The sequence below is a fragment of the Halichoerus grypus genome, chromosome 4, assembly GCF_964656455.1.
Source record: "Halichoerus grypus chromosome 4, mHalGry1.hap1.1, whole genome shotgun sequence".
Lineage (NCBI taxonomy): Eukaryota > Metazoa > Chordata > Mammalia > Carnivora > Phocidae > Halichoerus > Halichoerus grypus.
Genome location: NC_135715.1, coordinates 94,169,160 through 94,194,167, shown reverse-complemented (window position 1 = coordinate 94,194,167; position 25,008 = coordinate 94,169,160). Strand labels below are relative to the sequence as shown.

General features: G+C 43.6%; 1 protein-coding gene across 2 annotated transcripts in view; it reads right to left on the bottom strand.

Moving 5' to 3' along the window:
- Window positions 1-1,084: 1,084 nt before the first annotated feature.
- C4H2orf76 (chromosome 4 C2orf76 homolog) overlaps window positions 1,085-25,008 on the bottom strand; it is an 82,029-nt gene continuing 58,105 nt past the window's right edge. Inside the window, exon 6 of one of the 2 annotated variants that reach the window (XM_078070679.1) lies at window positions 1,085-1,436. In XM_078070679.1, the coding sequence (XP_077926805.1) occupies window positions 1,417-1,436 (20 nt within the window). In that variant the 3' untranslated portion in view covers window positions 1,085-1,416. Of the gene's footprint in view, window positions 1,437-23,914; window positions 24,090-25,008 lie in introns of those variants that run through there. The other variant, XM_036079654.2, reaches the window with a different exon arrangement.

The window sequence follows — 25,008 nt, the reverse complement described above, 5'->3', positions numbered from 1 at the left end:
GGAGCAGGTCAGGAACACAGAGAAAAGAAAAAATAAATGAAATAAAAGGACCCAGATAAAAGCAGGGAGGGAGATGCCATAGTTCTTCGCTACTTAACAAAAATGACAGAAGAATGTATGTGCTCTAAAGTTGTGAAACTAGAACAACTCCTATACCTCCTTTCTTAAAGTTCAGGAATTCTAATATTATGTAAATGTAAGTCACAGTAAAAAAATTAAAGCCAAATCCCATACTGTTATTTAAGGAAAAAGTAAGGAGCAGAATAACATCCCTGTGGATAATGGAAGCATGCCGGAGAAACGCACAGATGCAAACTGTAGCCTAATACTTCAAAGATCTATTTATTTATTTGAGAGAGAGAGAGAGCACAAGAGGGGGTTGGGTCAGAGGGAGAAGCAGACTCCCCACTAAGCAGGAAGCCCACATGGGGCTCCATCCTGGGACCCGGAGATCATGACCTGAGCCGAAGGCAGATGCTTAACCGACTGAGCCACCCAGGTGCCCCTGCAGCCTCATACTTCAAAATGGCAAGAGAAAAGAGAGGACATGGAATGTGAGCCTACAGGTTAAGGGAGATTTAAAAGACACTCTTAAAAAAACATAGGCAAAGCTGAACTGTAGTGTTTAGGACTGGTGACGAAACAGCAAGACCAGAGGTGATCAGCGTAAAAACCAGGCTCGGGGAGGGAGAGCACTGTGTTCGGAAAAGGGAGCATGTCGGGCTGATGGGGTCAGAGTCAGTCTCCTTGCCTTGCGGGTCTTTAAATGCATTCCCTTGTTAACTAATTAACTTTCATTTTGTTTTATGCTCTATATACATGTATATATGTGAGCATATAATGCCATGTTAACAACTAAACTTCTTTTAAAAAAGAATGCTCACAGAAGTATTATTCATAATTGCTCCAAAATGGAAAAAGCCCAAATCCCACTGAAAGGAGAACGCATGAATAAATTGTACTATTCAGGCGATGGCCAATTACCCAGCAATGAAAATAAACCACCCATTGCTCCAATTAAACAAAATATAGACTGAAAATAGCCAATAGCATAAAAAAAAAAAGAAAAAAATCAAGAAAAAGCTGTAGGATACCATCTTTATAAACTTCAGAAACCAAGCAAAAGCTATATAATACATTGTTGAGAGTCTACATACATATGTGATGTTAAAAACTATTTTAGGGAGGCAAGGGTGGTAAATACAAAATTTAGGATGGAATATACATATGGGATTTTTAAAACTATGTGCTAAAGGGAAGGGAATGAGAAACCCAAAATTCAGGATGGTTTTCACTTCGAGGGAAGCAACAAGGATGAGATAAGGAAGGTGCTCATGAACTTTCTTCTTAGATGGTGTGGTGGGTTGGTTGGCAGTGTACTTCCCATTACCCTGTCATAATTTACCAATATGTTCTTCATGAAGAGCTTATCAGATCTGCAGACAAAGAGGGAAAGAAATGAAAATGGAATTCTCCCTTTTACCAGCCATCTGCTCCTTTACTCAGTGGTTCAACAGATAGTTGCTGTGTGCCCATTGTATGCCAGGCACTGGGTGAGGCTCTAGAGCAGAGCAGTGAACAGAACAGACCCCACTGCTACCCTCTGGGAGCACACAAGCTCGGAGGACTGGAGATGGTGCTGAGTGTGAAGCGACTTTTCAACATCTGCAGTAGGTAAGAGCCAGGAGCATCCACAGTAAGCACGATCAGTGTCAGGATGGGTGGGAGATCCCCTCTCAGTATCCCTTGAGGGAGGTGATTTTAAAATAAAGGCAATTAAATAGTCAACAGGAAACAGCAGAAAGGCAGACCAGCACTCCCAAGACCGAGGTCCCCCAACACTGCTGATTCGGTTCCATGAAGAAATTTTAATTTTCTTAAAAACAGAATATATATACATGCATGCATACACACACATACAGGCGCACACCCAGGTTATTCCAAGTTTATGTCCTCCCCCGGTTGCTGAGTTAGGATCTCCTTTCAGTTACCTATTCACAGTGACGATGGACGGTGGCCAGGCTTTGTTACACTTTAGGAAAGTACTGTTTAGTTTTAAATGTCCTTACTTGGTAGAATAGAGAGCTGGTGAATCCAAATCAATCCCTAAGATTTAAACTATTTATTATTTAAATCTCAGAGTCTCAGAATTGTTGTCCGGAGTCGTATTTGAACCCCACACTTTCTTTTTTCAAAAGAGAACACAGGGAAAGTGGGCTCACCCCTTAATCACAAGTAACGGGCAGTGTCATGTGCTGGAAGAGAACTGGCCTGGGTTCAGGAGCCGCCTGGGCTGACCTCCCAGCACAGAGTGGACAAGGTCAGCAGCTTCTCCTGGGCTTAGCTCCTGCATCCAGCAGTGGGGATGAAAGCCACCTCCCAGGCTGTTGCGACAATTAAAGGGGATACTACATGGATGGTAGAGGAGAATGCATGTAAGGAGAGCGCTGGTTGGCTCGATTCCTGGCACCCAAGAGCACCAGTGTGTGGACTTCCGCGTGAGTGTATACACACGCATCGTGTACGCATGCGCATACTATTACACATACAGCCGGTCCTGCAAGATGACTCCATTACAGAACCAGCCCGCAAGAAGTTGTATCAGAAGCTCCAGGGATCCTTCGGGTGGAGTGTGCTGTGTCTGAGGTCAGGTGCTTAATTGGCTAGGCACTTCCTGATTCTGTCAGCCAGGGTAGCCAGCAATTTGCCCTCATTTTAGTTCCCCTTTCACCATTTCTGCCATCCCAGAGAGTGCAGGAGCCTTACTGTCTTTATAGCAACGTTTCCTTCAAGTCGACTCACTTTTTTTCCTTGAATACATTAATTTTTAACGTGCTCCTGTGGAGAAGCAGCATAGCACAGAGGTTAAGAACACAAGAGTCTAGAGCCAAACTGGGAGGGTTACTACGCTGCCTCCCCCACTTCTGAACCTGATTTAACCCCCTCGTGCCTCAGTTTCCCCATCTATAAGATGAGGGCAATTATAGTTCTTATTGCAGAGGTTTATAATTAGGTTATGAGAATCAGCGCTCTTTCTAAGCATTTAAAACGAGCCTTCCACAGCGTAAGTGCTATATAAGTTGGCTAAAGGAGACCTCTAACATCAGTGGGAAACCAGGATCACTTGCTTCTTAAATAAAACATTAAAGATAAAAACAAAATGGTGCTGTTAAATTCTAGCTAGATAGTTGCCTGCTAAAATACTTTAGCAGAGTAGGCCTGGTCTCATCTTAAAAAATGTAAAACAGAGAGGAAGGCAAGAGGTGAAGGAAATCTTCAAGACTTGCCAAGGGCAATCCAAGGCCGCCTCCTCCACCCAACCAGAAGACCTGGAGAAGCAAAACAAGACTAACTTTCTCGCTGTGCTACCCCCCTGAAATCATCCCCTGGTACACTAGGAGGAGGCTTGAGTGAATATACACGCTGGCAAGTTCTGGAAGGGCCAGAGGTAAAAAGTTGGGAAAGGGAGAGGTGTCCCGAGTAACACATATAAATGAAAATGAAAGCAGGCACCCCCGTGTCGATCCATTGATCACAAACATCCCCAAGTTGAGGCAAAATACCTTACACTACCAGGCTGGCTCCGATGCAGAGAATCTGTTTTCACTTTGAAGTGTTGCTGTAGCCAGCGCTGCGGGTGGGACTGTCACTCACCTATCCTCCTGGCTGTCCTTCACCTGGGGGTGACTCCACACTTCCCAGTAGGTGATTCCAGGTGACAGCTCCCAGCCAGCTTGCCTTCTATTCTCTTCCGTGGGCAGGGCTGGTTCAATTGCCATGTATACTTTCTTTTAACCACCAGTGTCACCTGAGAGGGTGGCTGGAGGGGAGGGCAGCAGGTGTGGGGTCCTAGCACCTTGGGACCTCCTGTTCTGTGTGGCGCACGTCCCCAGCGCCTGTCAAGCTCAGTCTCTGTGGGCCCTGATGGACGGGGTGAGCACCCCGGGGCAGCCACCAACCCTCATAAGAGGATGAGGGGGATGTTTAGAAAGCAGAGCTCCATCCCTGGAGGGAAGGTGCCACAGAGCCATCAATACGCGGTCCTGCATAATCAGTTCAACACCAGAACAACGGAAATGGGAAGGGAAGATTAAAAAATAATCCAAATTTCATAGCCCTGAGGGGTGTGATGGAATGGTAAATAGGGTGAAAGCGTTAAGCCCAGAATCACAAAACACTCTCATCTGAGTCTTTTAAAACCTCAAGGCTAGGGTAGGAAACCACATTCTTGCCCTTGGGAGAATTATCTTAAGTCCCTCTGAAAGAGTGCCCATTTCTGAGGTTCCCTCTCTGTGGAGACACTGCGGAGCCTGGCCACTTTAGCTGAGTGTCAGGATAATTCACTGGGCCGCTTACAGTGGATCAAGAAGTTACGGGCCCTCTCCCAACCCGGGAAATTTGTCCACAGGACCGTTGGCAGGAGGCCTGGGGTCCCTGAAAGATGCTGGCAACCATCTCCCTCCAGGCTTCAGGTGGGGTGCCCGTGGTGGCACCAAGGGGCAGCATGGGCTTGTGGGGGTCGGGCATGCACAGGGGTTTCACGCCCAGCATCCTCCCAGCCCTCCCATGCTCTGCTCTATGTAATGTGCTTGCCCAGCCCCCCTGCCTGGGTGTAAGCCCCGGGTTTGCTTTGGTTCTTTCTCCTCTCTCTGCCCTTACATGCCTCCCTCCTCTTCCTCTTGCTCCCCTGTCTCTTCTCCATGCCCTGTTTTTTAAGATTTTATTTATTTGAGAGAGAAAGAGAGCACAAGCCGTGGGGGGGGGGGCAGTAAGGGGAGAAGCAGAGAGAGAGGGAGGAGCAGACCCCCCGCTGAGCAGGGAGCACACACAGGGCTTGATCCCAGGGCCCCAGGATCAAGACCTGAGCCGAAGGCAGACGCTTAAACGAATGAACCGCTCAGGCACCCCCATGCCTCATTTCTATTTTAGTGTTTAAAGACTGAGATTGGAGGGTTTTCCCATTTCTAGGTTTTAGATTGCCAAATCCAAAAATCAGAAATTGGGCTTTGACAATGGGACTGAATCTTGGAAACTGAGGCTTCCCAGAAAGTCCAGAATACGAGCTCCATGCAACTGCACAATGAAATACCCACAGACATTCAAGAGCACGGCTGAGACATTCAAAGTTGGCTACCTGGTAGAATCCAGCTTTGTTCACCCTGCTCACTGTGATATGAAAACGGTTTCAGACATTGTGCTGACTCCTCTTCTGTGCCACATGCTTTTCTCCCTCCAAACACTGGCGTTCCTTGAAGCTTCCCATGATTAACCAGCACCCAACATCAGCCTCCCCATGCCCTCTCAATCTTCATGACCAGGAGAGTGCATCTCGCTAATATCTTATTGGCCTTTCCAGAACTTTCCAGAGTATGTACAGCCCACTCCTAGTGCTGTACTAGGGATGATTTCAGGTGGTAGCTAAGAAGTGTGCATATCCAGCCAATGACAAGAGCTTCCTACCCATCACTGAGCCATGCTGTGAACAGGCACCTGCTAAGCACCTGACAGACATCCTGATATTGAATCCTGATGACAGCCCTTGCAGTAGGCACTGCTGGCCTAATTTTACAGATGAGTAAAATGGAGCTCAAAGTAAACTGCCCAGAGTCCTACCGACCCCGGAAGCTGTGATCTTAACCCCACTGTCTCACTGTGCCCATAGAATTCCCAAAGAGATTTCAATGAGTCACTGGGTTTGTGTGATACTGATTTAGGTATATTGTCAAATTACCTCCACACTGAAAATACTATTCTAGGTTTCCTCATGCTGTTACTACACAGAAATACTGAGGTATATAAGCTTGTGTTCATTTCGTATACTATGCATCTTTTTTTTTTTTTTTTTTGGCAATCTAACAGCTAAGATATTTCTCATGTTTAAAAACTTAAATACATGTACACATATAAGAAATAAATATACAGGGACGCTTGGGTGGCTCAGTTAAGCACTGGACTCTTGATTTCGGCTCAGGTCATGATCTCAGGGTCGTAAGATCAAACCCCAAGTCGAGTCAGCCTCCGTGCTCAGCAGGCAGTTTGCTTGAGGGTTCACTGTCCCTCTTCCTCTGCCCTCCCCCCCGTCGCTCATGCATGTGTGCACACATGCGTACTTTCTCTCTCTCTCAATAAATAGATCTTAAAAATATATATATAATATATATAAAAATAATATACATAAAAATAATATACATATATGTATATACACACACATACACCATAGGTATTCGCCAATAGAATCTTATGGCTGACAATCTGTGAAGGATTTAACCCAAAATTTCATGTGAATGAATTTAGATTTGAGTATCTGTAGGTAGCATAATGTGAAAACCTCTAAAATTTCGAGCCTATGCTCTGTGATATTCGCTGTAGAGATCTGAGGCAAATTAGTGTGTCTGAGCTTCGGTCTTCTCATCTCTAAGGAGGGGACGCAATATCCATGTCCCAGGGTTGTGCACAAGATCAGATAAAGGCATTCATACACAAAAAGCCCACCACAGTCCTCACAACACATCAGTATCTTGTCATTTCCTTCTCAGGTTCCTTAAATAAGGGACACACATTTGTTTGCATATCCTTACTAAATTCTTAAAAATCAATAATTTAGTCAAATCCAATTCATATATAGACGCCGATATATAATAAAATTATCCACTGTGCATAAAATCATGTGAAAAGAATGACACAGTAACTATCAACTGACATTTTATTTAACATGATCGAGTGCCACCGTCTTAGTACAAAGTGACCTTAACCGCTTCAAAATTCCTTCCTTATTTTTCCTGCAACAAATCATATGGTGAAGGAAGACCTTCATCAGGGTCATGTAATTCAGAAGGGCTTCTCTGGGGATATGTGCAGGCATCTTTGGGGACTTTGGAAGAAAGTCTCAGTAATTGGTTTTAATGAGGCTTCTCTCCCCCCACTACAGGACCTGTCCTGTCTCCCTTTTTATGTGTCAGGTCCTCAATGGTAGGGACCACATTTTACCTGTCTTTTGTATCCCCCAACCTAGCCAACTCAAATCAACAAATACATTTTAAACAGATAGTGCATATCCAACACTGTGTCAGGACACGGAGAGAATATAAAAGAAGGAGAAATTGTGGTCCTAGCTGTGAGACACAGATAATCTCATTAGGCAATTTGGGCATAGGCTGAGTTATCTGGCTGTTATTGCCGGTATGTGAATTCCTTAATGTAAGTTCCAGAAAGCCCAGTAGCTTTCAGAAGAATACAGATGCAATAGGGAAAGTGAACCCATTCATTCATATGTAAATAAATAGGCCTGTACCTTTATTAAGTCCTGATATGTGCCAAGCAGTGGAGCTATAACCGTGAATAAGACTTGATCCCCAAACTTGGAGAGAGCCCCATCTTGTGGGGAAGATCAACATATAAGAAAGCAAGGCAACAGTGTATTCTAACGGCTATAAAAAACTGGCCAGGACATGGTGAGGACCCAAAGGAGAGCATAATTGAGTCTACTAGCTGTGAAGTGGTGGGAGAGGTGGGTAAGAAAAGATCTTAGAGACTGGTGGTCCTTGACTGTCTCCCAAGATGAATGATAGTCTGGTGGAGAGAGGGTGGAACATTCCAGAGAACAGTGTGAGAAACCTGAGGTAGGTAGAAGCCTGGTGTGTCCAGAAAGAACACATGGTAGGGACAGAAGACGGCTATGGGAGAGAGGAGGGGGTTGCCAAATCACCAGCAAAAGGCTGGAGATGTGTCTTGAGATTAAGCCAAGAAGTCCCCAACGCCATGCTAGAGTCTGCACTTTATCCTGAAGGAAATGGGGACGACCAGGTGGTTGTAAACAAGGGAGGGCCACAGTCAGACTTGCATTTTTAAAGGAGCACTCTGGCAGCAAGCATGACAGACGGACCCGATGGATGAGAGTCTGTAGGTAAGGACACCAGACAGGAGAGTGTCTCGATGGTCAAGATGAGAAATGATGAGGGCCCAAACTAGGGCAGGAGCAGTGGAAAGAGAAGGAAGGGCGTTCCTGTGCAGTGTTAATTCCAGGAATTCTGAGCTGACTCATCCTGAGGAGTCATCAGAAAGTACTGAGAAGCAAAGAAGGTATCACTCATGGTAGCTACAGTTAGGAATTTTTTTCTAGCACATCCAGTGAGTATAAGGAGCCTCCCTTTTACCCCTAGAGCCCCTCCTGCCTTCCTTACAAAGATAGTGTATAGTTGGTTGTGAGCAGGCTCTAAATGCCCCCTCCATCATTTACTAGCAGAGTAACTGAGTGAGAAAACACGTAAAGTGGTGAGGCCCTGCACAGACTACACACTCACTAAATACTAGCTGTTACTGCACTACTGAATGAGGTCTCCCTTCCCATGGCTTGGCTTGTCCTGCAGAGGTTGCTGAACTTGTTTGTAGGAAAGATACTCAGACATGGCCTTTTTAAATATGGCTCCTGTCATTCATAGGAGGTCTACATGAAGGGAGCAACCACCAACCGGAAGCCAAGCAACTAGCACACCCAGTTCTTAACACAGCAATACTACAGGCTCCCTCTGTGCACATGGCAGCCCCCCAAGACCCACCCCTCACTGCCACCCCTGCCATGAGGGCCCTGTGCCCATGAGTGCACACACTTCAGAAGGTACTAGAAGGATGGCTAGTCAAATGTTTTTTGATAGAGGTCAGATACACATTTGAAAACAGGGAAATCTCATTTTTTGTTCAGAAGAACAAAGAAGAGTATGACCTTGAAGATCTGTAAAGGGGGCATAATGTGGGTTCAAAGACATTAAGGATCTTTTTTGATTACCGAGTTTTTAACTAAATATGAGATATGAAGTTCTGTTGGTTATGGAGGAAACAGATTTCCCCAAAAGCCCATCTAGGAGAGAATAAATCTCTCTTCACTCCTGAAAAACGAGGTTAGAGTTGGCCAAATTTTGTGCTTTTTAAAAAAATAAAATGGCATTGTTCTCTCTTCAATTCCAATTTCTTGTAATAGAGCTATTCTTCAGTGAGTTAAGTTGGGAGAGTAATTTAGACTGTGTACATATTTCCCTCAAACATCCAAAAATGAGGCCCCAAAGCTAATCTATGGTGACAGAAATCAGAATAGCGGCTGCTGGTGGCAGAGAGGCAGGGAGGAGACTGGGAAGGGGAGAAGGAAATGTCTGAGGTCATGGACATGCTCTGTAAAGACACAAATTGGGCTGTAGGTTACACATTTGTCACAACTCTTAAACTATACACTTAAGATCTTTGCATATTAATGCATGCAAATTATACTCCAATTTTTTTAAAGGAAGGAAAGACGGAGGGAGATTTCTAGTTAAACATGATAGAATGACCATATTCACTATAGCATCTCTGGAAACCCTACTAAAATGGAGTAAAGGGATAACATAGGTATAATAAGCCCTTGAAGACAGAGAGACCAGAAGATAAAAGGACAACAGAGTTCATCCCATTTTGGAGATGGAAAGTGGACAGAGAAGTAGGAATTGCCAAGGTAGAGTTGAGTTGGAGGAAGCTCCAACTGGAGTGGTCACAGAAAGTGACATCCCTAAGAAGCTGGCTCACTCACCCTTCCAAATCCTGGGAGCCTCAGGCCACTCTGGAGGTTTATTCTCTGGGCTCTGGGGCCTGGAACGCCACAGAGAAACAGGTTCCACCCAGATGTAGGGTACTACTTTGGAGCTTTTTAGCACCTCAAGCTTAAATATAAGTGGACAGACATTTAGGGAATGCCTCTACCATGTAAGAAAGAACCCAAAGCAAACCACTGGGAAAAGGAACCCAGAGGAAACAGAGACAATATGGGCAGCAGACTAAAACATTTAGATAAAATGTCAATTAATAATATCTTTAGAGAGAAAAGAGAAGATATTACACCCATAAAAGAAGGAAAGGACACTATAGAAAAGAAATAGAGAATTAGAAAAAAAATTGAAAATATGATAGCAGAAATATTTTAAAATAGAAAAAAATAGGAAGATAAAACTTAGTACACTTGCCAGGAAGGGAAACCAAAAAACAAAAGTTAAAGGCCCAGAGGAACAATTCCAGGAGTCCAATATTTGGCTAATAGAAATGCCAGAGAGGGGCGCCTGGGTGGCTCAGATGGTTGGGCGTCTGCCTTCGGCTCAGGTCATGATCCTGGGGTCCTGGGCTTGAGTCCCGCATCAGGCTCCTTGCTCAGCAGGGAGCCTGCTTCTCCCTCTCCCTCTGCTTGTTCTCTCTCTGTCTCTCTCTCAAATGAATAAATAAAAATCTTTAAAAAAAAAAAAAAGAAAGAAAGAAAGAAATGCCAGAGAGAACAAAGGAAACAGAGAAGAAAGAAATCAACAGAGAACCTACAGAAGAAAACTTCCCCAAACTGAAAGACGTGAGTTTCTAAATTAAAAGTGTCCACACCAAATTTAAAACACACCCTTCACCAAAGAGAGAGGAGTTAGGTCAGGAAACTGTGGTAGAAGTCTTTTAGTATGATTGATGTTTTTTTTAAATTGGTAAAAAGTTACACATATTTTTTAATTCTCAAAAAAGAAGAGAAGGTTCTTTTGATAATTTGGAAGTAGAATTTCATTCTGTTCTCCATTTTTATCAAATTATCCTTTTGGTTGGCAATAGAAACCAAGAGGCTACATTGTCCTTCCTTAAATATTAAGTTGGGCCAACTCTAGTAAGTTGTATATGAATTTGTGATTACAAATATTTGTGAAAGAAATTTCCTATTTTTTTTTTTTAGTTTTTATTTAAATTTCAGTTAGTTAACATACATGTGTACTATTAGTTTCACATATACATCCTCTTTCTTTTCTTAAGTCAGATTCCAGGTCCCCATCTGGCTTGAAATTCAATCTCACTCACTCACATTATTGAGCTTCCTTATCCTCTACCTCTAGGCTATGTAAAAGTCCTGGGGCAAAGTATTCCGGGGAGACTCTTTCAGTCTTCGGTTCACACTGGCTTTCCCAGAGGTTCCTGCTGTCTCTATCCATGTGATCCTGGGAAGCTGAGCAACCTGTTGGCTCCTGTGAGGAGTGGAGGTCCAGAGTCTTGCGTAGAGTGGGAGGGCTTGCCCCCTCGGAGGTACCTATTTCCTCCCCAGAACACAGACCCCTGCCAGGGGTAGAACCTGCCTTGTGGAATCATTCCAGCCCTCCAGTCCACTCCTCCTTCCCCTCCACCTCAAGCCTCATAGCAAAATCTGCCTGACCAGCATAAGGCTCCAGGAAAGACTGAAAGAATCTGTCTTCAAGCTGCTTCTGCTTTCAGTCTTCAAGCACCCCTGGGTTAAAACACCAAAGAGCCTTGACTACCTTGGAATGAGAGGAGAAAAGAATACAGAGAATTGCATACAAATTCCCATCTCAGTAAATTACCCTGTCCCCTTGGTCTGGAGATCTGAGGAAGGCCAGTCAGCAGAACCTCTGCACACAGGTCTCAACATGTTTCCATCACATATAGGAGACCTAAGACCATACACAGAATGCTCTCGAGGTCAGGAAAGCCCCATTCTGACCAGGCCTGTAACAGTTTGAAAAAGGGAGAGCTGGGGAGGAGTTGGGGAGCTCCCACCTGATACAGGCCTTCCTAGGATGGTCCTCTCTCCTTGCCAGCTCCTGTGTTTCATCCCAAGTGTGACCAAGTCTCTCCTCAGCATCTTAAAGAGCTAAGTGGCACTGATAGGACTGGGGACCGAAATTCAACCCCAACAGAGTCACCAGCTATGCAGAGATCCTCCCATCTCAGGCCCTGCTCCTGGGCTAATCCAGCCTCTGCCCTAGAATTTGCTTCCGTCGGCCAGACTTGAGCTGAATCATGAAGAAAGCCCGCAGAGGCAGTTCTGCACTCTGGTAGGTTGGTTTGGTTTTTTTTTTTTATTCTGTTTATGACCTGAAAGCTGTATTTCTTAACTTATTAAATAACCTAGAAATAAACACAAGGCTTTTTGTAAACTATCGAAGAGTTAATGGGATGTTGCATGTGAGCACTTCCAGCCTTCAGAAGGGAAGAGACAGCACCTCATGCTACCATGTCCCTGAGGTGGGAGTCACTCTGCTTCCAAAGCTCTGGGCTCTGCTGTCAACTCACCTTTTCCCATGCAGAAGGATCGCTTCCAGGCCCTTCCACCGAGCGGAGTGTCTTGTCTAATATCACTGGTTTGGAAAGGGATTTGTTTACGCATCTAAGCTCAGCTAAACAAAGGAAGTTGCACATAATGCAGTCTCCTTGGAAGCTTTAAGAAAGGACCTATTAACACTTGCTTGTCACTTTTCAATCTTTAGCTTTAAAAAATAATGCTTGACAAATAAGCAGGGGCATTTTGCAAAGCATAAATGCATCATGGTATTGTTTTTAGGAATAAGTAAGATTATTGAGGTCTGATTAAAGGTAGGTATTGGCTTTGAAATAATTAGGCACTGACTTTTGAAATAAATCTGAATTTTAGGCAGTAGCAGCCATATGATCACTTTTAAACAAAAGTACAAAACTCCATACCATTTACAAGCTGAAGGCTTTGACTTTCAGCTAAAGGAGTCCGGCTAAAGGCTGATTTGACACGTGGACAAACATACCCACTAAGCACAGTCACTGACAAATGCCCAGCCCTCTCGCCCTTGAGACTTTGAGGTCTAGGCAGGCTCTGCTGACACCTGGTGGCAGAGAGCAGGCAGATGGGCCTGAGTCCAAAGCAGATTTCCCTCTACCTGACCTGCCACCTGGATGTCGAGTCTGTGTAATGAATGCTGGCTAAAACAGCACGAAAGGTGTTATATTGGAGGAAGAGCTACAAGCTCTAAAGAGTAATGGCCAGGCATGAGCACCACTGAAGATGCCCGGGCAGATGTGAGGATATCTATACTGCAAAGCCTGCCTTTGCAAGATCGTTCTTCCCAAAGATTGTACGTGTTTGAACAACCTCTGAATCCATCTCTATATCCAATCATTCTACCACCCTTATCCCACTCCTGTTAAGCAAGTTATGCCCAGAAAATAGGGATGGCCTTACTCTTACGAAAAGGAAATTTGAATTATTCTGCTTTTGTTAATGAACTCGGCCCTAATTGGGAAAAATTCCAACCGGGAGAAAGAGGACGTGTACAGGAAACATTTGACAGGTAACACGCTGAGGGCACCCAAGGCAAGGGAATGGGGAGGGAAGATTTCTGGGAAAATGAGAGTCCTTCCCTGGGTCGCAGGAGCAGTGCTGGGCAGTGTTGTGGGAGCTGACAGGTGTAGGTGGACGGAAAAGAGCTGACAAGCAGTGGGAAACACCCAACTTGTAGGAAAAGGCCTGGCTTTTCTCCCCAGTGTTTGATGTGCCTTCCCTGTGTCTCATTCTGTGCCTAAACCTTCCCTCTGTGCAACAGGAGTCATCTGCTTTGTGCAAAAGCAACATGGCAGTTCTCCCCAAAACAGAGTACGTGTGTGCCAGGCACTGAGCCTGGTCATCTGACCAAAACCTCGGAGCACTTCCATGAAGTTGGTGCCGTTATCCCCCATTTAACGAGGAAAGAAACGGAGACGCGGAGAGACCGGGTGGCTGGCCCAAGGTCACACCTGCAAACTAGCGACAGTGTGTGCATTCTTCCAACCCAGGACTGTCTGAATTCAAAACCCATCCCCTTTCCTCCTCCTCACGCTTGCCGAAACCAAACACTGAGGGAAAGAGAATTCCAATACATGCAAAAGTGCACCATTTGCCTTTTTCAATTTGTGTAATTTTAAATGTCACCACAAGTTCCCTTCTAGGTCACTTTTAAAACAAGCAACTTTGCTTTAAGGCAGGTGAGGGGGAAAAAATCCTGCTGCAATTTGTACAGTTGTAGAATCCACTGTTCAATTTTCTGCTTGGCTTTCTGGGAACAGTTCAAACAGAAACAAATGACAACCTAGGACACTAATCTTGCCTATTGTGAATAACCACCACGGCGCTTTTCCACCTGGTAAAAAGCCCTCACATGAGGCACAGGATTGCCTCCAGGCATACACAGCAATCGCACCGCACAAAAGAGCTGTCGGCTCCATGAATTTGCAGGTGCGGCAGCAACCAGCTTCAGACCAATAAAAACAAACTATGGATGAGATCTTTAATCTCATTTCCTGAACTCCATTTGAAACACGTATGCACTCAGGACTGCTGACCAATTACTCCAGAGCCCATTCTACATCCGTGCATAAATCTGGATGACCATTCTTCAAGTGCAGAAGCTTCTAGAGTTCATCCAATCTACAACGGGTCTACTTTGCTGTGAAATGAGCTTCGAAAATCTGCAAGGTTTCGCCTTAAGATTCAAATACAGTCTCAAAGTCATTCATTCATTCAAGAACGATTTATGCTGGCCTATTAAGTGCCAGAGACTGTTCTATATGCTGGAGGCATTCTAATAGCAGGAGACCAGAAAAATAATTTTTTTAGAGTTAGAGGGGCAGGGAGTGCTGCAGAAGGCAGGCATTTGCTATTTTATATAGTGTGACTAGGGAAGTCTTCCTAATGGCATTTATGCAGACACCTGACAGAAATAGGGAAACTCACAAAAATAACTAGGAGAAAAGGCATTGCAGGCAGAGGGAAGAGCAAGTGCAAAGGCCCTGGGGTGTGAATGTGTTTGGCATACACCAGGAAGGGAAATAAGGCCAAGGTGGCTACATGGAGAGAGGAGAGATGCTGGATGAAGTCACAGAGGTCGTAGAGGCTGATCACATAGGACCTTGCAAGCCTCAGCAAGAGACTGGCTTTTTTCCTGAGTAGAGCATGACAATTTATGTTCTAGAACAATCACTCTGACTCCTGGGTAGAAAACGGTGGCAGGGCAGGAGTAGGAGCAGGAAGCCCCGTTAGGCTATTGCAGTAATCCCAGTGGGGGACAGTGGTGCCTCGAACCAGGTGGTAGCAGTAAAGAAAGTGAGTTGAGGCTGAATGCTGGATATACTTCAAAGGTGGAACAGACAGGGCTGGCTCATGGACTGGCTATGGGGTCTAAGACGTGAAAGAGAAAGGACTCCAAAGTTTCTGGCCTACACAAACGGATGAGAGTTCTTTCCTTTGGTGGGGAAGACTGAGTGACCAGGTTAGGGACGACAGATCTGAAGCGTGTTTTCTGACATCTTAAAGTCTGAGATATCTATTAGTTGATTAGCCACCTTAATGGAGATGGAGAGTGGCCAGTTCAATGTACGAGTGCTAGGTTCAGCGGGGAGATCTGGGCTGTGGGATAAAATGAGGAGTCCACAGCATGTCATTGTTATTTAAAGCTGTGAGATGCATGAGCTCATCAAGGGGGTTCCATGCAAATAGAGAAGCCCGAGGACCAAGCCCTGGGGATTCCAATGTTGGAGGAGATGACAAAGGACCCGCAGAGGAAATGAGGATGAGTGCCCAGTGGAACATGAGGAAGCCACATAAAGAAAGTGTTTGCCCACAGGGTCATGAGATCAAGCCCCATGTCGGGCTCTGCGCTCAGCACTGAGTCTGCTTGGGATTCTCTCTCCTTCTCCCTCTGCCTCTCCCGCTCATGTTCATGCGCTCACTCTCTCTCTGTCTCTCTCAAATAAAGTAATCTTAAAAAAAAAAAAAAGAAAGAAAGAAAAGAAAAAGTGTTTGCAGGAAGGAAGGTGTCCATTGGTTCATGTCAAATGTTTCTGACAGGTTAATTTGAAGACGGAGAATCATATTCCCTTGGCAACAGGGGAACCACTGGTGACCCGGACCAGAGCTGTTACAGTCAACTGATGGGAACAGCAGCCCAACCGGAGAGTTGAAGAGAAAATGAGAAGAAAGCGGGAAAAGGAGGGTGTGGATAACTCTGTTAAGGGTTTGCTGTAAAGGGAAGAGGGGGCAACTGGTGCGGGGGTCAAGATGGAAGACACCACAGCACGTTCACATGCCTCTGGGAATGACCCAGAAGAGATGGGGAGGACAGCCCTGCAGTGATGCTCTGGGCACCATGCCCAGATGGAGGACAGACTTGGAAAGGAGCACCGCTGGCTCACCACTGTCACAAGCAGGGGGACACGGGAGTGCAGCCGGAGCAGGCCATCTGCCAATGGCCTCTGTTTTCTCAGTGAAATAGGAAACAAGGGTGGCAGCCCAGAATGAGGAAGAGAGGAGGTGTCAGGGTTGACGGCCAAAGAGAACCTGGGGGACTAAGGGACCCAGAAGTGCAGAGTTGCAGGGCAAGGTCAGGAACTTCCTCGAGCCTGGCAGTCATGAAACAGAGCTTTGTCACTCTGCTTCCTTTTACCCGGCCATGTTCAGTTCTTCCTGGCACAGAGTGAGATGAAACCCCAGGGCTTGGGGGCGGTGAGGGGATGAGGAGGAGGACCAGAGAATCTCAGGTTAGGGGAGGGGCCGTGAAAAGGTGGTAGGGGCTGTAAACTCCAGGTCTGGTGAGGCTGAAGAACTGCTGGAGGGGGCACCAGACCGAGAGAGAGAGAGAGAGAGAGAGAGAGAGAGAGAGAGAGAGGGAAGGGCAGGAGGCATGGTATGAAGATCATGTTACAAGCTGGGGTGTGGCTGCTGGTGGTGACCATGGCTAGGGTGTGACTGCGGGAGCAGGTGGCTGAGACCGAGTCCATGATCACAACACCGCAGTCGAGCTGGTCAGCGGCCTGAGAGCCCCATGGTACTGGAAGGCTTGTCTATACTGAACTACAACAGGAGCAGTACTGGAGAGGTGACAGTGAGCCAAGAGCTAACACGGTGAAGGAATGAGGGGGAGTGGCCTGGGGGCCTGCAGGTGTCTGCAAAGGGGGTAGGGAGGTAGCAGTGCATAATCTGATGGCATAAGGAGCAAAGCTGAGGGGTACAGAGAGGAGGCAGGGCAGTGATTAGGAAATTAAATGAGTTTTTTGTTTTTTGCTAAAGAGAATTTAACACCGAAAGGACAGGAGACAGCTCTTGATCTTTCTGGCTCTCATTTCCCACCAGGTGAGAAATGGAGGGGGGAAAAGCCCTCATGATCCTCATCCTTCCCATTTGCCTTAGTCCTGTTGAAGAAATGGAAACTTCAGAGTACCCTGGTCACGGCTCTGACCCCAAGAACAGCGTCACTGGCAGGGACATCTTTCCCTGTGTATTGGACTTAACAGGAATGAGGCTAAAACTAAAAGCTTGAGTCTCTAAGGCAGCATTCCCAAAACAGCCTGCCTTCATTTATTTCAGGAGTCGTATGACATTATCTGGGACCTGAAATGGATGTGCTCCATCGTAAATCTCAGTAACCCAATGAATGACATTACTTACTGAATACTTCTGTAAGTGCCAAAAGCACCCAGCAGAGCAGGGTCACTGCTCTCTAAAAACCACATGGCAGAGAGAGCCGCATCACACACATCCTGTATGTTTCCTTTAAATCGTTACACATGATATAATCCTCGCACTGACTAATGATCGAAAAACGAATCTCCAAAGGCCATTATCTAAAGTCAACGTTAGTATTATAACCCAAAATGCACCTTTGGGGATGGGGGTGTGGGTGGGGGTGGGGAATAGTCTCAGGTCTGATTCATTGAATAAATAGATCTCCTTTGATGGAAAGAAATGGCAAAAGCTGCGCTCTCCTCTACCACCAGCCTCCTTCCCGAACGTAAGTGCTGGCCGTGCCGAGTGAAAGGTGGAGAGTGGCAACAAGTTCTACGCTGTGGGTCCAACGTTAGAGATGGGAGCTGCTCAGGCCTGCAGAACCCAAATCCCACTGTCTTCATAGTGGAGTTCAAAATACTGACCTCAAATCAATTAAGGAACTATTCTTACTTCAATTACCTTTGCTAATCTGATGAATCAGAAGAGTTTTGAGTAAAACGAGGGGCAACTGCCAGCAACCGATAATCGGAGCCCTGCCCCCAACACACACGCACATAATGAAGAAAAGATGACAAGACTCAGGTCCTCGGACACTGTCATACTTGGACTTCTTCTCTTCCCACTAGGGAGGTGGTTCCACCACCTTAGACGCGCCCTCCTTGCCTCCACATGCAGCGACAGTTTTCCAAAGGGGCCCAGGCAAGGCCACCTCTCAGGGTGTCCCAGGCAGGCAGGAACATCATCCCCTCTCCTGCTTGTGTCTGGAACAGGCAGAAAGACAAGGCAAATAAAACACCTTTGCTATGGAAAAAGCTCCTTGAACTCATAACTAGGCTTGGCTAGTTAGTGGGACTAGGGCCTGTAAGCTCTTGTGGCACAAGAAGAGGAAGTAAGTTCTCTTCAACTGAAAAGGGCAAAAAATCATATAGAAGGAGTGCCAACCACAAACAGTGGGGCACGGTCTCTTGGCCTGTGATTGACCCCCTTCCTACCATGTTTCTCCAAGGGCCCGACACCCCTTGTTTTCAAAGAATGGCAGAATGTGGGATTTGAAGTCAGAAGAAAGCTGCTCTCGGACTTAACCAAATTTCAGGTCTTGGGCAAGTGCCTTAATGTCCAACAACATCAAGGTTCTTGGCTCCAAAATAAAGTTGATTCTGCTGCACTGCTCATAATAAGCATCATAAGACACTTACTGAGCATGTAACTTTGTGCTAGGCCCTGTCTACTAAGTGCCCACAGGCAATCTCGCTTCATCCCCAAAACTCTGGGAGGTGGGGATTGTCTTTTCCATTTTACAGATGGGGCTGCCCCCAGTTCTCTCCAACAGGACAACTTAAATGAGATAATAGGTAACATGCAGTGTCCGGCACATAGTGAGGATTCAAAAGGAAAAAGAGACACCTCAACTGTATTTAAGAGAATAACTGTTTTAAATATCAAAGGATAGCGCTTTAGAATGCATGTTTTTAAATAATGACATATGTGCAGAAAAAGGTATGGAACATTAGGCTATGCAAAGAAGTGACCTTTGAAGAAGGGGATTTTCACTGTACCTTAGAGCTGGTTGTTTTTAGAAATCCGAGGTTACCTGTGTAACTTAAAACACACCAGAAATTCAACAGTCTTGCACAATATATGTTAAGAAAGAAAAAAAGAAGAAGAAGAATGTAGCAGGAGGGGAAGAATGAAGGGGGGGAAATCGGAGGGGGAGAAGAACCATGAGAGATGATGGACTCTGAAAAACAAACTGAGGGTTCTAGAGGGGAGGGGGTTGGGAGGATGGGTTAGCCTGGTGATGGGTATTGAGGAGGGCACGTTCTGCATGGAGCACTGGGTGTTATGCACAAACAATGAATCATGGAACACTAAATCTAAAACTAATGATATAATGTATGGGGATTAACATAACAATAAAAAAATTAAAAAAAAAAAAAAAAAAAACACACCAGAAAGATTAGAAACACTGAAAAACGTATATAGAAGAAATAACCTAGATAGAATATGCCAAAATGGTAATGGCCATTGCCTAATGGGTTTTTTTTTTTTTTTTTGCTTCTTTTAACTTCTATACAGGTATTAGTTTTTACTAATTCTTAACCCAAATACATTCTCCTTATAAACATTACAGAGGCTTTTCCCACGTCACCTCCCAGTACTAGTCCCCTCCCCAGAGGTAATCAATGTGATCAATTTGGTGTATATGCTTTTGTGCATATGAATAGATGTGTATATTCATATACATGTACACATATATATACATTATAGATTTTTTTTAAATAGACTCCATGCCCAGCATGGAGCCCAATGTGGCGCTTGAACTCATGACACTGAGCTCAAAACCTGAACTGAGAGCGAGAGTCAGATGCTTAACCCACTGAGCCACCCAGGCGCCCCTATAGATATTTTGTGCTTTTAAACAAATGACATCACAGTTTGAGTCTCTGCAATTCCATCCATCAGGATGTCCCAAAGATGGTCACATGTCCACAAATAAGATATACGCCCTTCATTGTTTCAGATTAAGTAGTTGAGAACATAGATACACCGTAGTTTGGCTATTCTGCTACTGACTTCAATTAGGATGTTTACAGTGTTTTTCTCTTGCAAATAACACTGTGGTGGATTCCCTTATAAAATGCCCCTTCTGCAGGTGTGAGAGGGTTCTTTGGGTCAGAGTCTAAGAAGTGGAACCTCTGGATCAATGGAATCTGCACATTTGTTATTTTAATAGCTAGCAAACCAAATTGCTTGCCTAAGTGACTGTACACGAATTTATATTCCCACTGGCAGAGTGGGCACACATCACTGCCAATACTTATTACCAAGCCCTTTTTACTCTTTGCCAACTTGACAAATGAAAATGTATCCTATTGTTTTGAATTTCCCTGAATAACAGGATGTGCATCTTTTCACGTTTATAAGCCATATAGATTTCCTTTTTTATGAACTACTTCTCTATAAAATGTGTTTTTCTGCTGCATGTTTGTCCTTTTCTCATAGACTTATTATAAAAGTCATTCACAAAATCTGGAAACTTATCCTTTGTCTCCTTTATAAGTGCAAGTAGTTTCTCCCCATCTTTGTCCTTCAATCTTTGATTTTTTTGGGGGGGAGCTAGTTTTTCATACAGATACATCAAATTTAGCAAATTAGAGTATTTGCATTTTGTGTTTTAGGGAGAACTTCTTTATCCCATGGTCATAAATATAATCCACTTTTTTTTCTAATAAGCTCATCATCTCATTTTTCATGTCAAGTTATTTAATCCATCTGAAATTTTAGTGAATGGTAGGAAAAAGGACCCTTAATCATTTTTTTAATGCCTAGTCAGGTGTTAAATATCTTTTTCTTACAAATACCTTTATCATATAATAAGTTTCCAAATACATTAGTCAGATTAGTTTGCTATTCTATTCCTTTGATTTTTTTTTTTCTTTTGGTCTATTTCTGTATCACTCCACAGCTGTTTTAATTCCTGCACTTTTAAGATACATTTTTACATCTGGTAGGCAATCCCCCTTCCTTCTTCCTTTTCCAAGTGATCGTGCCTCCTTTTGTACATTTACTTTTCCAAATGAATCTTTCAATCAGTTTGTCAAATATATAAATCCTTTGGGATTTGAGGGAGGTCACACTAAATTACAGATTCGGTATAAATCTATGTCTTTAGTATACCAAAGCTTCCATCTATAAACATGTGAGGTCTCTTTGTTTAGGTCTCTTATATCCTCTAGTAATATTTCTGTAGCTTTTGTGCACATGTCACTGTAGGTTTGTTATCAAGCACTCTGGAAGTCTCTCATTACTTCTCATAACGTGTCAGTTGATCCTCTTGCAATCCTATTGTCTGCAAATGGTTTACCGCCTCCTTTCCAGTATCGGTGCTTCTTATGACTTTTTTTTATTGTATTGACTATAATAAGGCCTGTGGAACAATCTTGGATAGTCCTGGCAACAGTGGTCATCTTGGTCCTGTATCTTCTCTAATAGACCTGCTTAAAACACTTCTCCATTAAGCAGTTTTTGTGGGTAACTTTCGTCAAGTGAAGGAAATCCTCTTCTAGTCTTAGTTTTTATTCGTGCCTGGGGTTGCAGATCATCAAATGCTTTTCTGGCATCTATTGAGATAAGCATAATTTCTTTCTCCTTTAATCTGTAGGATTTGTGAATTACTTTGATCGGTTTTCTATAGTTTTGAACCAATCTTCCATTCCTGGTGATAGCCCTTTTTAGTCATAATATAGTTTTCACACCTGTGTTTATAACTATATGTAACTAACAAGGAAAATACACACCAAAGGGTCATATATGCATATTTTTGCATTTTTGTTAAAAAAGAAAATATACAGGTAAAGATAGACTTAATTTTTCTTAGAAAAGAAAAACGTGTGTAAACTAAATGTGTGCAAAATGAGCAAATAGTGTGTGCTTTAACCTGTTCTACTCACTAAATTCTCTATTTGGGTTAATGTCGTCACCATCAGGCCACTCACTGGAGCCAGAATCCACCGAAGCCCCCACTCCTCCTTCTGCTAAACCCTCTGCACACAGCATTCACCAAATCCCAGGATCCCACCAGTCACTCTACCCCATGCCTCTAATGGGAGGCCACAGGGCAGAATGGGCAAGGTCAGGACTTCAAGACACGCCCAGCTCCAATCCCACTGCACATGATTGCTCTGCTTTGATGAACTACTTTACCTCTCTGGGCCCCAATTTTTTGATCTATAAATAGATAGGATATTACCAAGACTGAAAAGCTGTGGTCAAAATTAAATGAGATAATATATGTAAAGTACCTAGCACGATGTTTGCTGTGTAATGCATGAGCAAATGTTAACACTATCTCACGAAGGTCTCCTCCCCTCTCCTTCTCCTGTGCTGTGCCCTAGGTCAGGCTCTCCAGTCTTCATCTGGTCCATGACAACTATCTTTCTGCCATCAGGACACAGCTGCCAAAGCTCCCTTTCTAAAATACAAATCTAGCCATGTGATGTTATCTGTTTAAATCTTTCCACTGGCTCCCCCACTACCTACTAGATAAACGTCCAACTCCTTAGCATGAGGGATAAGGCCCACCTCAACCCCCCTCCTGACCTTCTCTTCCTCCACTCTGGTCTAAGGGCTTTCCACACCAGTACATTGAAATCTGTACTTTCTACAGAAAATCACAAGCTCTCTCACCGTGCTTTGCCTTTGCATATGCCGGTCCCTTTTCCTAAAAGCCTCTCCCTTATTTTCTACTAAGCAAAAATTCCTATTCAACCTTTTAAGAACAAGCTCAACTGATACTTCTTTTAAAATAAAAATTAATCCCACATAGAATTAACTACCCCATCATCAATGCTCCCATAGCAGTTCTCACTGCCATTATATTAAGATTACTTGCTTAAATATCTTTCCCCACTCACCAAGGCAAAAACTGTGTCTTATTTAATTCTTTGTTAACTCCCCAGAAGCCTGGGTCATTGGTCCTTTTTTAATGAATGAAATGAATAAATTTTCTGTTTTAAATAAGGCTCTACCACATCTTTCAACAAAGCAAAAAAGCATATTCTGATTATGTTAACCAGACTTCAAAGCTGATTTTTTTTTTTTTAAGTTAGCCTCCTACCACAATGAAACCAATTTGCCTTACTAGCTATTTTAAGGGTTCTTAGAAAAATTCTAGACCCAACTAACCTCGTAGGAGTCCTGATTAGATATACATCCTGGCTGAGAGGCCCCTTTGAAATCACTAGTCTTCAGGCACTAAGAGTAGCCATTATCAGGAATCGAGAGTATTATATTATTTTGAAAGAATGTATCTTCCATGTCTTAGACTTGTTCTCAATGAACAATTTTCTTCCAGAAGTGCAAACATCCTGCTACCTTCTCTCTCCAAAGAAATGAGTTTGGTTCTATTATAGTCTGTTCCTGAAGTAAGGAAACACAGCTCAGGGGGGAAAAAAAAAAAATTCAGCCATGTTATTTGTGTGGGCTGAAATATTAAAAGAAGAAACTCTCTTACATCAGAAAACCTCCCTAAAATATACACAATTCAATTCATGCATGGCAGCGTATCATCGTGAGCAAAAAGATGGCACTGGTGGTCATCAGAGACTCATAATCTTTGCTAACTACAGACAGTAACAGTGCATAGTGGCTCTAATAGAAACTGAAAAAAATACAAAATGAACAGAATGACCTTAGTCTTAACAATCTTTTTAAAGAACCCAACATGCAAGCCACCCAAATAACCCCTAATTTCAGAAAAATAAGTTATGACTAAAGAACCAATATTCCATGATGATTTTTTTTTTAAGATTTTATTTGAGAGAGAGAGAGAGCATGAACAGGGGGTGGGGGTGGGGCAGAGGGAGAGGGAGAAGCAGGCTCCCCGCTGAGCAAGGAGCCAGACTTGGGGCTGGATCCCAGGACCCCAGGATCATGATCTGAGCTGAAGGCAGATGCTTAACCAACTGGGCCACCCAAGCACCCCTCCATGATAATTTTTGAATAACTCTTTCACTTAAAAAAAATGTTTTTCTCATAAATATATATATTATTTTATAACAAGAAAGAAAGAAAAAGGGCAGACCTGCAGAGAGAGAAAACACCACAGACTTCAGCTCAAATAGCAGAGCCTGAGATTAATTTTTAAGTTTATTTGTCAATTTCCAAAACTCACTAGTGGAATAAAGAGCTTAATACAGGTATGCAAAAAGGGAGCCCCCAAGAGGTTTTCACCAGGATGAAATGGGATTAGCTTTGTAGTTCTTATAATCTTCTTCACAGAAAAATGCAATTTCAGTTTCATGAGCTGGAAAAAAAAAAAAAAAGACAATGGAAAAAATTTTAATGTAAAACTAGATTTTAAGCAAGCATTGAAATCCATATTACTCTGATTCAGTGTTTCAGATGCCTAAAGTGAGAAAGACGAGCTACTTGTTTGGTTTCACATTTCACCAAATCAATAAGAAGTATCAGCTGTCACTAAGAATTTAGAATTCAAGTAATTTAAAAGTAAAAAGAAAAATAACCAAAAAAAAATTAAAAACAAGAATGAGTACAAGAACTGGTTTCCAGGAAACCATAAAATTACTCATGTTATAGTCCTCTTAACAATCCTAGAAAATAAACGTTTATTTTTTTCCAAATGTGCTGCTCAGTTACTGAAGGAGGAGGGGAAAACGCTTTTTTTTCTCTCTGAAATTAGCCTGTAGGTATAATAATTTAATACTTAGAGGATCAGAATACTTTACAGATCACTTTACATTCTCCCTCATGACCCATCAAAATATGTGTCTGAAGAAGTTAATTTTTTGCCTGCTTATGACTAATTCATGAGGCTTCAACAATATGCAAAGTGAAAGACACAAATTGGCTTCTCCCGCAATACCTTCAAACACCTCTAATTATTCACAGGGGATATGGCACAGCTAAAGGACCCACAAAGGAGCAGAGCAGTCACAATTCTTTCAACCTAGCAGGTCAAGGACTCCGTCTTCTAAAACAATAAGTCAGCAACATTATTAATTCAGACTGGAGACAAATCTGATGGAGAGCCTTCCAATTATTAAACATGCAATTCTTTAAGGTGTGCGCCAACAAATTCCGCGTTTGTTTTTTTTAAATTAAACCAGAAGTTAATACAGTCTGCTTAGCTTTTACAGAAAGAGCAAAAGGGCCTGCAGACTCTCGACAAGAAAACAGACAAGATTATTTGTAATGAATACCGA